At 41.1% G+C, this 15,325-nt stretch overlaps 1 protein-coding gene across 3 annotated transcripts in view; it reads left to right on the top strand.

The window, feature by feature from the left end:
- Positions 1 to 15,325, top strand: part of MED4 (mediator complex subunit 4) — a 132,900-nt gene that overhangs the window by 111,053 nt on the left and 6,522 nt on the right. For 2 of the 3 annotated variants that reach the window (XM_033436835.2, XM_049701073.1), the window contains exons 3-4: positions 12,337 to 12,403; positions 14,852 to 15,022. In XM_033436835.2, coding sequence (XP_033292726.1) covers positions 12,337 to 12,403; positions 14,852 to 15,022 — 238 coding nt within the window. Of the gene's footprint in view, positions 1 to 1,576; positions 1,745 to 12,336; positions 12,404 to 14,851; positions 15,023 to 15,325 lie in introns of those variants that run through there. The other variant, XM_004274593.4, reaches the window with a different exon arrangement.

The following is a 15,325-nucleotide window of genomic DNA, read 5'->3' as shown; positions in this document are numbered from 1 at the left end:
TTAACATAAGAAATTATTGACTAGAGCTACTGGGAGGCATGCTTAGAATGCAATTGTAATTAAGAAAGCTTAAATCTAATTTAGTCCATTGCCTGAGAATTGACTGTATTAAAAGAAGGGGTTAGCCCAGAGCAGAAGTGGAGGGTGGTTGGAAAATAAAAGGTGTCCACGAGTCTCTTGCACTGTCTAGGGAAGGAGGCACGCTGACTTATGAACACAAATATGCCAATCTCTTTAACGCACATATCGCTACACTATGGAGGTGCAAATCCATATGATTGCATCAATTAAGTTTTTATTTATGTTCATTTGTTCTGCCAAGTTTATCAGGCGACATTCTGGTGATAATTTATGGCTTCCTGTGTGGGTTTGTCTATGAGTATAATTGTGCTCATCGTAAGAGAATAAAGTGGCATTCTGGATTATTATTATTATTCAGCAGTTACCATGAATGAATTTATTTAGCATGAGTCCCAAGGAAATCCTCAGCTCTGGGTGTCCATCAGGAGTCAGGTTTGGCACGTTCAGAAGGACAGAGCAGAGGACAGGACTGGAACGAGGGGACCACAGGTACTCCTGCCTCACTCCCAGCTGTTGTCTGTAGGTGACAACTTTCCAGCTCACCTTCTGTGACAGCAACTTGGGCCAGATACAGAGCTCCCACTGCCAGTGCTGTTTAACTTCGGGTTTTCCTAGTAAGGAAGGTCTCCTACTGCATTATTCTCCCCCAGAAAAGTGGGCTAAGGTACATTTTTGGTTGATTTGGAATGTGTGCTACATCAATTATTTAAACTATTTTCAACAACCATTTTCATACTATATTGATGGATTCAGTTCGCTGGTCATCTTGAGCAATGAACAAAACAGTTTGTTGGGGGATGTATGATTATAAAGATGGAGTACGAAATTGTGGAAGCAAGCCAAGTGTCCCTGACAGATGAATGGCTAAGCAAGGAGGGAGGGAAGAATGGGAAATTGTTGATGAACGGATACAGAGTTTCAGTTTTGCAAGATGAAAAGAGCTATGGGGAAGGAGGTGGTGATGGTAGCGCACAGTATGAAAGTACTTCATGCCTCTGAACTGTACACTTAAACACGGTTAACATGGTACATTTTATGCTAAGTGTATTTTACCACAATAAGAAAATAAGATGGATTTCGGTTCCTGTCCCAAAGTGCTTACTGCCTCCCTGAGAGCCCAAGCAGGAGGGTAGGAACAGTGTTATGGGAATGCAGACTAAAGAGAGGTTAATATGAGGAGACCCCGGCCTATTTTACGAAGAAACGACACAAGAGGCAGGCCATTATGTAATTCCCTCAAATGCTTGAAATCCGTTGAGCAGAAGCTTCCCATTCCAGCTGAATAACCTAAGGCTTAGGAGACCCTGACCGCGATGGAACCCCTCCCTGTTCTCGGTTTGGCTCTCGCTCCAAGGGTTAGACCCGAGAAGCCCTCGCTGCCCAGCAGATGGCGCTGGAGCCCGCAGGGCACCTCCAGGAGCACAGGGGGCGCTCCCGCCCGCCTCTCGTCCCCCGCCTCGGTGACCCTTCCTTCCGCTTGCCGAGCCCGCCTCTCCACGCCTGCGCGTAGCTGCGCGCACGCTGGGCCGTTGCGGAGAATGGCGGCGTCTTCTAGTGGCGAGAAGGAGAAGGAGCGGCCGGGCGGCGGCTCGGGAGCTGCAGGCGGTAACAGCACGCGTGAGAGGCTGCTGTCTGCGCTGGAGGATCTGGAGGTCTTGTCGAGGTGAGGCCGTCGGCCTGAGGGCCTGGCTGGGGCTGGGCAGGGAGGTCTGACTCGGGACCACCGGCCTGTCTTGGGCTTGGTGGGGAGGGCCACGCTCGGGGCTGCGGCGCACGCTCCCAAGGACAGTGCACGAGGGTCGGGACGTGGGCCTGCAACCCTCAGGGGCTCGGACGGCATATTCCCCCTTTAGAGGACATTTTAATACTGACAGTGACTCTGGAACCCCTGTCACAATCGTAGCGAACCTTAGAGGTCGCTGGGTGTGAGTCCCTTCGTCCACCGACACTCGACAGACATGTCAGGAACTCCCCTGGGTGCTGCGCGCTGGGAGAGGTCTTGCGGGGGAGGCTGGATGTCGACGAGAAGGAGCCCAGTGTCAAGGGGGAGAGACTTACATGTCAACAGTGACTGTGGCGCGGAGCTTGTTTTGATAGGTAGTTAGGGCAGGCTTCCTGGAGAAAGGACTGTATGGGGCGAATGAGTCCCGCAGACCTATTAGGCGGCATGTGCCTGGAACAGCATGTGCAAAGGCCTGGAACAGGAGCACGCACGACTTGGTGCTGGAATTACCAGTTTGGGGTGGCTGGAGTGCAGTGTGTGTGGCAGAGGTAGGAGATGAAATTGGATGTCCTCCTCCTTATTCTGCCATTTTTCATGGTAATCTGTCAGATTGAAGCGTTCCTTAGCTCCAATGCATTCACTTGGATGTTAAAATTGTTCTGGTTCTTACTCCTAAAATGTTCCCATCCCCACTGTTATAATTAATTCTTAATGCAGCTTCCTAACAGTTTCACTTGCCTTAATGCTTCTGCATTTTATCCTTCTATATTACCTGAGAGCAGAGCTATCTTTTTAAAAAAGCTTCTGGTATTACTTTTCTGCTTTAGAATATTTGGTAGCTTCCCATTGCCCAGTGAAGTAAAGTTCAAACTCTTTAGCTTATCGTGCAGTAAAGCCATTCTCCACCCCTGTTAATCCATCTTGTTGTCCTTACTTACTGCCGCATCCCTCTGCCCTCCCATACCCTTTATTCCAGCCTCGGTGAATGCTCCCCATTCTCAAGCTGGCTAGCTTCCTCATCTTCAGTACCGTTTTTACTCCACCTCCAACTTGATGAATCATTCATTTACCCTCCAGAATCCAGTTCAAGTGTCACCTTTTCTGTAGTCAACATTCTTTGACGTTTTTGAATAAGTCTTATATATAGGCATACCTTGTTTTATTCCACTTTATTGCACTTTGCAGATTTTTTTTTTTTTTACAGATTGAAGCTTTGTGGCAACCCTGTGTCAAGCAAGTCTGTTGGTGCCATTTTTCCAACAGCATTATTTTTAAATTAATACTGTTTTATTTTATTTTTTAAACTTTCTTTTTTTAAATTTATTTTATTATTTTTTTAATTTTTATTTTATATTGGAGTAAAGTTGGTTTACAATGTTGTCTTAGTTTCAGGTGTACAGCAAAGTGATGCAGTTATACATATACATCTGTAACCAAGTCCAGGCTCCTACTGCTCACCACATGACAGGCTAACAAATCAAGAGATGAGGTGTTGGGGCAGGGAATAGAGACTTTATTCAGAAAGCCAGCAAACCGGGAGGATGCTGGACTCATGCCCCGAAGAACCATCTTGCCTGAGTTAGAATTCAGGCTTCTTTTATACTAAAAGGGGAGGGGCTAAAGTCAAAAATTTAGGTCAGCCTCCTGCGGGGATGTGTTCATTTCTTCCTCCCTGCAGTCTTTCACAGGTGGGCCTGGTCAAGATGTTTCGCATGAGCTCAGCAAAGGTGTTTTAGCTTAATGCTCATTACCCGGAGGCAGGACTCCCAGAGATGGGCCATCATGTATAATTTAAGCTTATAGGCAACGTCTCTTTAGTAATTAACTTGTAATAGAATACAAAGGTTCTTCCCTATTACAGATTTTTCTTTTTCAGATTCTTTTCCCATATAGGTTATTACATACAGAGCTCCCTGTGCTATACAGTAGGTCTTTGTTGATGATCTATTATATATAGTGGTGTGTATATGTTGATCCCAACATCCTAATTTATCCCTCCCCCCAACCTGTCCCCTTTGGTAACCCTAAGTTTGTTTTCTAAATCTGTGAGTCTGTTTCTGTTTTGTAAATAAGTTCATTTATATCGTTCTTTTAGATTCCACGTATAAGTGATATCATATGATATTTGTCTTTCTCTGTCTGACTGACTTCACTTAGTATGATAATCTCTAGGTCCATCCATGTTGCCGCAAATGGCATTATTTCATTCTTTTTTATGGCTGAGTAATATTTTATTGTATATATGTATCACATCTTCTTTATCCGTTCGTCTTTTAATGGACATTTAGGTTGCTTCCATGTCTTGGCTATTGTAAATAGTACTGCGATGAACATTGGGGTGCATGTATCTTTTTGAATTACGGTTTCCTCTGGATATGTGCCCAGGAGTGGGATTGTTGGATCATATGATAGGTCTATTTTTAGTTTTTTAAGAAACCTCCGTACTTTTCTCCATAGTGGCTGTACCAATTTACATTCCCACCAGCAGTGTAGGAGGGTTCCCTTTTCTCCACACCCTCTCCAGCATTTATTGTTTGTAGACTTTTTGATGATGGCATTCTAACTGGTGTGAGGTGATACCTCATTGTAGTTTTGATTTGCATTTCTCTAATAATCAGCGATGTTGAGCATTTTTTCATATGACTGTTGGCCATCTGTATATGTTCTTTGCAGAAATGTCTATTTAGGTTTTCTGCCCATTTTTGGATTGGGTTGTTTTTTTGATATTGAGCTGCATGAGCTGTTTGTATATTTTGGAGATTAATCCCTTGTTGGTCGCATTGTTTGCAAATATTTTCTCCCATTCTGTGGGTTCTTTTCGTTTTGTTTAAGGTTTCCCTTGCTGTGCAAAAGCTTTCAAGTTTGATTAGGTCCCATTTGTTTATTTTTGTTTTTATTTTCATTACTATAGGAGGTGGATCAAAAAAGATCTTGCTGCTATTTATGTTAGAAAGTCTTCTGCCTATGTTTTCCTCTAAGAGTTTTATAGTATCTGGTCTTACATTTAGGTCTTTAATCCATTTTGAGGTTATTTTTGTGTGTGGTGTTAGAGAGTGTTCCAATTTCATTCATTTACATGTGGCTGTCCAGCTTTTCCAGCACCACTTATTGAAGAGACTGTCTTTTCTCCATTGTATATTCTTGCCTACTTTGTTGTAATTAACTGACCATAGGTGCATGGGGTTATTTCTGGGCTTTCTATCCTGTTCCACTGATCTGTAAATGTGTCTTTGTGCCAGTACCATACTGTTTTGATTACTGTAGCTTTATAGTATATTCTGAAGTCAGGGAGTCTGATTCCTCTGGCTCTTTTTCTTTCGCAACATTGCTTTGGCTGTTTGGGGTCTTTTGTGTTTCCATACAAATTTTAAGATTTTTTTCTTCTAAAGATCTGCAAAAAATGCCATTGGCAATTTGATAGGGATTGCATTGAATCTGTAGATTGCCTTGAGTAGTATAGTAATTTTGACAGTATTGATTCTTCCAATCCAAGAACATGGTGTATCTTTCCACCTGTGTCATCTTCCCATTTCTTTCATCAGCGTCTTATAGTTTTCAGAGTACAGGTCTTTTGTCTCCTTAGGTAGGTTTATTCCTAGGTATTTTATTCTTTTTGATGCGATGCTAAATGAGATTGTTGCCTTAATTTCTCTTTCTGATCTTTTGTTGTTAGTGTATAGAAATGCAAGAGATTTCTGTTTATTAATTTTTGTACCCTGTAGCTTTACCGAAATCATTGGTGAGCTCTAATAGTTTTCTGGTAGTGTCTTTAGGATTTTCTTTGAATAGTATGTCATCTGCGGTGACAGTTTTACTTATTTTATTTCTTTTTCTTCTCTGATTGTCATGGTTAGGGCTTCCAAAACTATGTTGAATTAAAGTGGTGAGAGTGGACATACTTGTCTTGTTCCGGATCTTAGAGGAAATGCTTTCAGCTTTTCACCTTTGAGTATGACGTTAGCTGTGGGTTTGTCATATGTCTTTATTATGTTGAGGTAGGTTCCCTCTATGCCCACTTTCTGGAGAATTTTTATCATAAATTGGTGTTGAATTTTGTCAAAGGCTTTTTCTGCATCTATTGAGATGATCATATGGTTTTAATTCTTCAGTTAATGTGTATCACACTGATTTGTGGATATTGAAAAATCCTTGCATCCCTGGGATAAATCCCACCTGATCATGGTGTATGATCCTTTTAATGTATCCTGGATTTGGTTTGCTAGTATTTTGTTGAGGATTTTTGCATCTATGTTCATTAGTGATACTGACCTATAATTTTCTTTTTTTGTGGTATTTTTGTCTGGTTTTGGTATCAGGGTGACGGTGGCTTCATTAAATGAGTTTGGGAGTTTTACTTCCTCTGCAGTTTGTTTTGTTTATTTGTTTTTGCGGTACGCGGGCCTCTCACTGCTGTGGCCTCTCCCGTTGCAGAGCACAGGCTCCGGATGCGCAGGCTCAGCGGCCACGGCTCACGGGCCCAGCCGCTCTGCGGCATGTGGGATCCTCCCAGTCCGGGGCACGAACCCACGTCCCCTGCATCGGCAGGCGGACCCTCAACCATTGTGCCACCAGGGAAGCCCTGCAATTTTTTGAAATAGTTTCAGAAGAATAGGTGTTAACTCTTCTCTAAATGTTTGATAGAATTCGCCTGTGTAGCCCTCTGGTCCTGGACTTCTGTTTGTTGGGAGTTTTAAAATCACAGTTTCAATTTCAGTACTTGTGATTGGTCTGTTCATATTTTCTACTTCTTCCTGGTTCAGTCTTGGGAGATTGTACCCTTCTAAGAATTTGTCCATTTCTTGTAGGTTGTTCATTTTATTGGCATATAGTTTAAGAACAGCTAATGGTTAATTGGAAAATACCTCCCTTGCTACTTTTTGAGCCAATTTTTTCCACTTGCTTGAATTCTGGGTCTTGTTCTGTTTGAAATATTCCCTTGAGCTCTTTCTTCTTTTGGGAGAATTCTCACCAGAAGCCCAAGTCTAATACTTGATTGACTTCTAGAATTTTTGCTAAGGAATCTTGATGACACTGATGAGTGTGAAATTAGTTGAGTTAAAATGATCCTTATTATTTGTTCATTTTGACTAACCACATGGTATGGATGGTGGTAATTAATTTTTCTGTAAATATGTTGACTTTGTGAAGAAGTAACACCCCCTTTGGGAAGCAATGGATGCTGCCTTTTGTTCTGAGTAGGTCTTAGTCTGAGAATTTCAAATCTTTGCCTTAGTATAACCAAAGAACTGTTACATCTCACCCTTCTACTCTGGAGTCCAGTAAATTCGTTTCTTTTCTCAGCTTTACTTGCTGTAACATAATTTGTCTGTTTTGCTGAGTAACCCTAGTATGTATTTCATGTCCACCAAGTTCAGGAACTGTGTTTCTGAGCCTACCCATTCAGTATAATGGTCTTTGAGAACATCTCCTGACATTGGACAGCCCAGTAGTCAATATTGAGATCTTGCCTCTAGATTGGCTCCTGGGCTGTCTATCTATGGTGTGTTTACCTGATGCTGTCGGTACTATAGGAGTGCATATACTTGGTATTCATGTACTCTTTGCTTGAGATAGCATAGCTAAGTAATTTATCAGTTATGTTAAATTTGAGACTAAATTGAAATTCTCTTGTATCTAGATTTGACCAATTTATCCCTCTCTGTATTTGATTCTTGATTGTCAAGTATAGCATTTTCCGTTTGATGAAGTGTATTTATCCACTGAAATTCTGAATCATTTAAATTTTCCTCAGGAACCTCGGTGTTTCTGAAACTTTCTCCTTCAGCTTTCCCGTTGTACATGATCACCTGAAGTGCTGAGTTCTCTTTTGCTTCCTCTGAAAGAAGCTGTAGTTCTTCTGCTTCCCATGCTCCAGGAATGCCAAAAAGACTTGGATTTCTCGTTAATTTGTAGTCCTCACTGAATCTGTTGACAGATTGGTTAAAGCCTTCTTTCTTGAGGCGCTCTGCTGCCTGTGGTAATAGCCATTGTCTTAGAAGTTCGTTTTTCTTTTTCTCTGATTTTCTCATGCCGTATCTGCCACATTGTTTTATTTGTTCATCTCTAAAGAAAGACTGGGTGACAGTAAGCAAGTGAGAATTTCTCTCTTTTATAATCCTGGAAATGGTTGTTGGTGGTGATGGAAGAGATGTCACTTTGGTTTGCCACCTAAGACTCATTGGAACTCCTCCACAGAATGAGCCTGCTCCAGTGTGATTGGCTTTCCAAAAAGTCCCATTATGTGGCCAGTCACACATAGATACTTATACTGATTCTGTGATATGTGAAGTTTGTCATTATCCTATGAATGAACTTATTCTCTTTGCATTTTTTTATGAAAAATGAAAAAAACCTCATTATTGTAACCTCTTGACTTTAGAAAGTAGTGGTTGTGAAATTTGGCATATATTTTTTTACTCTTACCTGATTATATAGCCTTCTAGTATATTATTGGGGTGGCCAAAAAGTTCCTTAGGTTTTTAAGTAAAAATGAAAGACACATTTTTCATTTTCACCGAGAACTTCATTGAACAACGTATTCACCCTTTTGTTCCACTACCTTCTGCCATTTTTCAGGCAACTTCATAATTCCATCTTCCCAAAACTTTTTATCTTTTTGAGCAAAGAACTGTTCCAGGTGCCTTTTACAGTCTTCCAGGGAATTGAAATTCTTTTCATTAAGAGAATTTTGTAAAGACCGAAATAAATGGAAATCTGAAGGTGCAATGTCTGGTGAATACCGCAGAGGAATCATAACTTCCCAGCCAAACTGTAACAGTTTCTGCCTGGTCATCAAAGAAACATGCGGTCTTGTGGTATCCCGATGGAAGATTATGCGGTTTCTGTTGACTAATTCTGGACGCTTTTCGTGCTTTCAGTTGGTCTAATTGGGAGCAGTACTTGTTGGAATTAATCGTTTGGTTTTCTGGAAGGAGCTCATAATAGAGGACTCCCTTCCAATCCCACCACCATATATACAACATCACCTTCTCTGGATGAAGACCGGCCTTTGGTGTGCTTGGTGGTGATTCATTTCACTTGCCTCATGATCTCCTCCGTTCCACATTATTGTACAGTATCCACTTTTCATCACCTGTCACAATTTGTTTTAAAAACGGAACATATTCGTGACGTTTCATTAGAGAATCACATGCGGAAATATGGTTAAGAAGGTTTTTTTTGCTTAACTTATGTGGAACCCAAACATCAAAGCAATTCACATAACCAAGCTGGTGCAAATGATTTTCAGCGCTAGGTTTCGATATTGTGTGTCAGCTATCTCCCGCGTGGTCTAATGTTGATTGTTCTCAATTAATGTCTCGGTTTGATTGCCATCAACTTCAACTGGTCTGCCTGACTGTGGAGCATCATCCAGCGAGAAATCTCCAGCACAGAACTTCACAAACCACTTTTGACATGTTTGATCAGTCACAGCGCCTTCTCTGTACACTGCACAAATCTTTTTTTGCATTTCAGTTGTGTTTTTACCTTTCTTGAAATAATCAAGCATAATGTGCTGAAAATGTTGCTTTTTTTCTTCCATCTTCAGTATTAAAATGGCTACACAAAAATTCACCAGGTTTGGTAAGTGCTTTTTTAAATGCATGCTGACATGACAGCTGTCACAGTACAGTCTAACAAAGTTGTTTTGAATGAAGTTAAAGACCACTAAGCGCTGCTAGAGCCATCTACGGAAAAAGCCGAACGAACCTTTTGGCCAATCCAATACTTTGTAAGATGTGATAGAATCAGGTAGTCTTTGGAGGAATTTAAAAAAATAGAAACCTATAGGTAGATTGTAGTCTAAAAAGTTTTTCTTAACCTGTTTGTAACTCAGAACTCATTGTGGAACAGAAACCACATTGATAGGAGTCTTGAGGTTTCCCCACCAGCCTATTAATTGTTTACCTGGGGCTTCCCTGGTGGCGCAGTGGTTAAGAATCCGCCTGCCAATGCAGGGCATGGGTTCAAGCCCTGGTCCGGGAAGATCCTGCATGCTGCGGAGCAACTAAGCCCGTGCGCCACAACTACTGAAGCCCATGCGCCTAGAGTCTGAGCTCCGCAACAAGAGAAGCCACCGCAATGAGAAGCCCGCGCACTGCAACTAGAGAAAGCCCGCGCACAGCAATGAAGACCCAGTGCAGCCAAAAATAAATTTAAAAAATAAATTAATTTAAAAGAAAATTGTTTACCTGAAGTGTAGTATCACAAATAATATAGGACCTAACCCTGTATAAGTTATATTTGTGTGGAAATGTGGGAGGATTCTAATTTGGCATGCCAGGAGTACAGCTGCTTCCTTTGTAGTGCTACGGGCCTCCCACTCCCATAATGAGAGAGAGGACAGGGGGTCCTTCAGCCTCTCTTCACCCTTGGAGTGGACAGAGGTTTCCACTTTGTCCTAGACAGTTAGTGAAGAGCACTGAATCTTACAGACCTCTCCCTCCCTCCCTTAAAGTAAGCCCTTGTAAGGTTTTCTGTTGATTTATACTCCCAGATTGGCAAGAAAGGGTCATTCTGCATCTCCCACCATACCCCCAACCCCTTACCACCATCCCTTCCCCACAGAAACCAGCTTTTATTTAGGCCAGGGGTTCTCAACTCTCTTCATCTCATTAATGGGGTGCAGAAAAGGGCTAATATAACATGCTATTTTCATAAAATGTCTGTTTAATCCATTAGCAAGTCCTGTCAGCTCTGCTTCCAAAATATATCCTAAATCTGTCCATGTTTCCCCATTTCCATTACTAAATCCTAGTGGCTAGGACGTAGTCAAAGCCAGTGTCATCTTTTGCCTGGGACACTACAAAAACCACCTAACTTGATTCCCTTTCTAGCTCTCTTACAGTCTGTTCTCCAGATAGTTCAGCAGTTGTTTAAAAATGTAAATCAGGTCATGTCCTTTGCCTGTTTAAAATAATCCAGTAGCTTCTCTTTGCACTTATGAGTGAAATACTAATCCTGTACCCTGACCTACAAGGCCCTACACAATCCAGCCCGCCCCCTCCCTCTCTCTTTCACTCCCTCCCTCCCTCCATTGTCCTTATTTTGTATCCTGCTCCCTGGTGCCTGCTGTGCTCTGGCCACATTTCCTCAAACCCGTCTTTGAGCCAGTGAGCTAGCTGGGTCTTTTACCAAGCATTCTTTCCTCCCACATCTCCTGGCTGGCTTCTCTTGTTTAATTCATGTTTTACTTCAAAGATATTCCCATAGAGAAACCTTCCCTGACCACCCAGTTTAAGTAGCCAAAACTACCTCACTGACCCTCTCTGGTTTAACACTGCTTTATTTTCTTCCTAACCCCTGTCACTCTGGTTTTACTTACATATTTTTTGTCTTCTCTATTAGAATTTAATTGCCATTGTTCACTTTACTAACCCAAGCATCTAGAAAGTGCCTGGCACGTAATAGGCACTCAAGAAACATTTGAATGAGTGAATGAAGACTTTTTATTCCCTTATCTACTTTTTTCATTAATTAGGTAATTAATTCATACATAATGGTGTATGGGAGGGAGGTTGAGTCCAATTTGCACCATCCACTAAAATAGCCTGAGGCTAGTGAGTGGAAGGTGGAACTATGAAGGTAAAAATAGCATGGCAGCCAGTGAGAAGGTACAAACCCTGGGCTGACTAGTAGTGTCAGGTAGTTAATTGTGAAGCTGTCCTCTCCTGGATAATTTCTGAATTAAGTCCCATCTATCAACAGTTTTGAAACTAATATATAGAATATTACCTGCTACACATTTTTCCCCAATCATTCTACTGTTTTTCATGTAGAAAATTAGCATATTTAACAAATGAGCATTCTAGAAATGTATGATTTATTATGTGTAGGTATCCCTCTTAGCTGATACCTGTTTGGTTAATTTAAAAATTTGCAGGTGAGAAGTTTTGTGTCACAACTACTCAGTTCTGCCATTGTAGTGGCAAAGCAGCCTCAGGCAATATGTAAATGAAGGGGAGTGGCTATCATCAAAGAAAAGTTATTTACAAAAACCACAGATGGGCTGCATTTGGCCTGTAGACCCCTTATGTAGGAGTTTTTCTTGCATAAACCACACATAATGCATTGTCTGCATTTTCTACTTTGGTTTCTTTAAAGTGAAATGAGCACTTGGACACTCATCAAGCAGACTTAGGGCAGGCTCTTGCTGAGTTTTTATGACTTTACTTCTCCTGGTTCCATAGTTATTCTTTACAAACCTCTGTTAAGTGTTTCCAAGCTTAGGTTTTTATAGAAACAGTTTTTCCTATTCACAGTCATACTTCATTTGTATTTATATACTCAATTTATACAATTATAGTAATAGTAAAGTTTGAATAAATGGGCCTGGTAATGAACACAGCTGAGTCTTGGTGAGAATGTACTGTGCCAGTGAGAGCTGAAGTCCACAGTCAAAGTGGCCTGTGGGGCAATAGCTCTGAGTACTCAGCTTGCTGTGGGTACTGTGAATCCAGCAAGTCAGTCAGGTGGAGATCAGGTAGAGCCTCTATTGTATTTACTTTGCAAACTTTGTTTTTGTTTTATAGAGAACTTATAGAAATGCTGGCGATTTCTAGAAACCAAAAGTTGTTACAGTCTGGAGAGGAAAACCAGGTAAGTGGTTTCTTTTTGAATTAAACACAAAAAAACCTCCCATCATTTCTACAATTTCCTATTTATATTTACTTTGTGTGAGAACAGGAAGATCAGATTCTATTAAATTATTAATTGCAGTTTTTAAATTGAGTTTTTTTCATCATTTAGGTAAGGTATAATTGACATGTAATATTGTTTTTTTGTTTTTTTTTTTTTTTTTTTTTTGCGGTACGCGGGCCTCTCACTGTTGTGGCCTCTCCCGTTCCGGAGCAATAGGCTCCGGATGCGCAGGCTCAGCGGCCATGGCTCACAGGCACAGCCGCTCCGCGGTATGTGGGATCTTCCTGGACCGGGGCACGAACCCGTGTCCCCTGCATCGGCAGGTGGACTCTCAACCACTGTGCCACCAGGGAAGCCCGACATGTAATATTGTATTAGTTTAAGATGTATATCATAACAATTTGATATAGGTACATAATGCAAAATGATTACCACAGTAAGTTTAGTTAACATCCATCACCTCACATGGTTAAGTTTGTTTGTTTGTTTGTTTTTTTGCCATACCACGCGGCATGTGGGATCTTAGTTCCCCAAGCAGGGATGGAACCCACGCCTCCTGCAGTGGAAGTGTGGAGTTTTAACCACTGGACCACCAGGGAAGTGCCCAGTTTTCTTTTCTTTCTTTTTTTTTCCTTAAACAAATTTTATTTATTTATTTATCTATCTATTTATTTATTTATTTTGGGCTGCATTGGGTTTTTGTTGCTGCACATGGTCTTTCTCTAGTTGTAGTGAGCAGGGGTTACTCTTTGTTGCGGTGCGCAGCCTTTTCTTGTTGTGGAGCACATGGGCTTCAGTAGTTGTGGCGCACGGGCTTAGTTGCTCTGCAGCATATGGGATCTTCCCAGAGCAGGGCTCGAACCTGTGTCCCCTGCATTGGCAGGCAGATTCTTAACCACTGTACCACCAGGGAAGTCCTTTCTCTTCTTATGATAAAAACTTCTAAGAAAATTGCAGGGAAAGTGGCACCTTTTCATGTACCTGTTGACCATTTGTATGTCTTTGGAAAAATGTCTGTTCAGTTCCTCTGCACATTTTTTTTTTTTTTTTTTTGCGGGCCTCCCACTGTTGTGGCCTCTCCCGTTGTGGAGCACAGGCTCTGGACGCGCAGGCTCAGCGGCCATGGCTCACGGGCCCAGCCACTCCGCGGCATGTGGGATCGTCCCAGACCGGGGCACGAACCCGTGTCCCCTGCATCGGCAGGCAGACTCTCAACCATTGCGCCACCAGGGAAGCTCCTGCACATTTTTTAAGAACTTTTTGAAGTTGCTGAGATTTATTCTCTTAGCTATTTTCAAATTTACAGTACTGTATTCTTAATTATAGTCACCATGGTGTACGTTATATTTCCAGAACTTATTTATCTTATAGCCTGGAGTTTGTACCTTTTGACCACCTTTACCCATTTTGCCGCCTTCCCCCTGGCAGCCACCAATCTGAGCTCTTTTTCTATGTGTTTGGCTCTTTTTACATTCCACGTATAACTGAGATCATACGGTGTTTGTCTTTTTCTGTCTGACTTATTTCCTTTAATGCAATGTTCTTAAGGTCCATCCATGTTATCCCAGATGCCAAGATTTCCTTCTTTTTTTGTGGCTGAATGATATTCCTTTGTGTGTGTGTGCATGTGTATAGATTTACATCACGTTTTCTTTATCCATTCATCCATTCATGGACACTTAGATTACTTCCTTGTCTTGGCTATTGTGAATAATGCTACAGTGAACATACGAGTGCAGATATCTTTTCGAAAATAGTGATCTCATTTCCTTTGGATAAATACTCAGAAGTAGAATTGCTGGATCATATGGTAGTTCTAATTTTAATTTTTTAAGTAACCTCCACACTTAATGGAATGTTTTCCACAGTAGTTGCACCAATTCAGATTCTAAGGGTTCCCTTTGTCTCCACATTCTCACCAACATTTGTTATCTTTTGTCTTTCTGATTATAGCTGTTCTAGCTGGTGCAGGGTCATATCCAGTTGTGTTGATTTGCACTTCCCTGGTGATTAGTGAAGTTGAATACCTTCTCATGTATTTTTGGCCGCTTGTATATGTTTGGAGAAATGTCTGTTCAGTTCCTGGTGTCAACTAATAAAATCATCTCAAATTTTACCTTCCCTGAGAAATGAATAAACCTGCTCATTTTGGCATATTGCTAGTTCTGAAAGGTTTGTTTTATTTTGTGTGAAAGAATAGCATATAATTAGAAAAAGCAGAAAACCTTGATATTAATCTCTTCTAAAATAATCATAGGTAGGCTATTTTTAACAATGATTAGTAAACAGTACTTTGAAGGTGTTAAGACTTTATGGACTAGCCAATTCACATGTGGATTCTTTGTTTCACTGGAATGTAGTTCTTCAGTATTCTGTTGTCTGCTTTAATCACCTATTATCTGACAGGTCCTGGAGTTGTTAATTCATAGAGATGGGGAATTTCAAGAACTAATGAAATTGGCACTTAATCAGGGAAAAATCCATCATGAAATGCAAGTTTTAGAAAAAGAAGTAGAAAAAAGAGACAGTGATATTCAGCAACTACAAAAACAGCTAAAGGAAGCGGAACAGATACTGGTAAGTTGATAGAGGCTGTTTCTTAATGTAAAAAAGGATACTATTTACTCTATTTCTGAAAAATAAATCTATTACAATTTTGAAGTGGTAGAAAACTTGAATTTCCAAGTCTAAAAGTGACCCCTTGTCACTTTGGTTAGATGAAAGACCATGTCATTCCCTTTTTTTTTAATGTTTATTTATTTTATTCGTTTATTTTATTTATTTATTTGGCTGCGTCTTGTCTTAGTTGCGGCACGCAGGATCTTTTCGTTGTGGCACGCGGGCTTCTCTCTAGTTGTGGCATGTGGGCTCGAGAGTGAG

This window comes from Orcinus orca, chromosome 18, assembly GCF_937001465.1.
Source record: "Orcinus orca chromosome 18, mOrcOrc1.1, whole genome shotgun sequence".
In the NCBI taxonomy this organism is placed as follows: Eukaryota; Metazoa; Chordata; class Mammalia; order Artiodactyla; family Delphinidae; genus Orcinus; species Orcinus orca.
The sequence above is the reverse complement of the archived record's forward strand: the minus strand, read 5'-3'. Positions and strand labels throughout refer to the sequence as shown.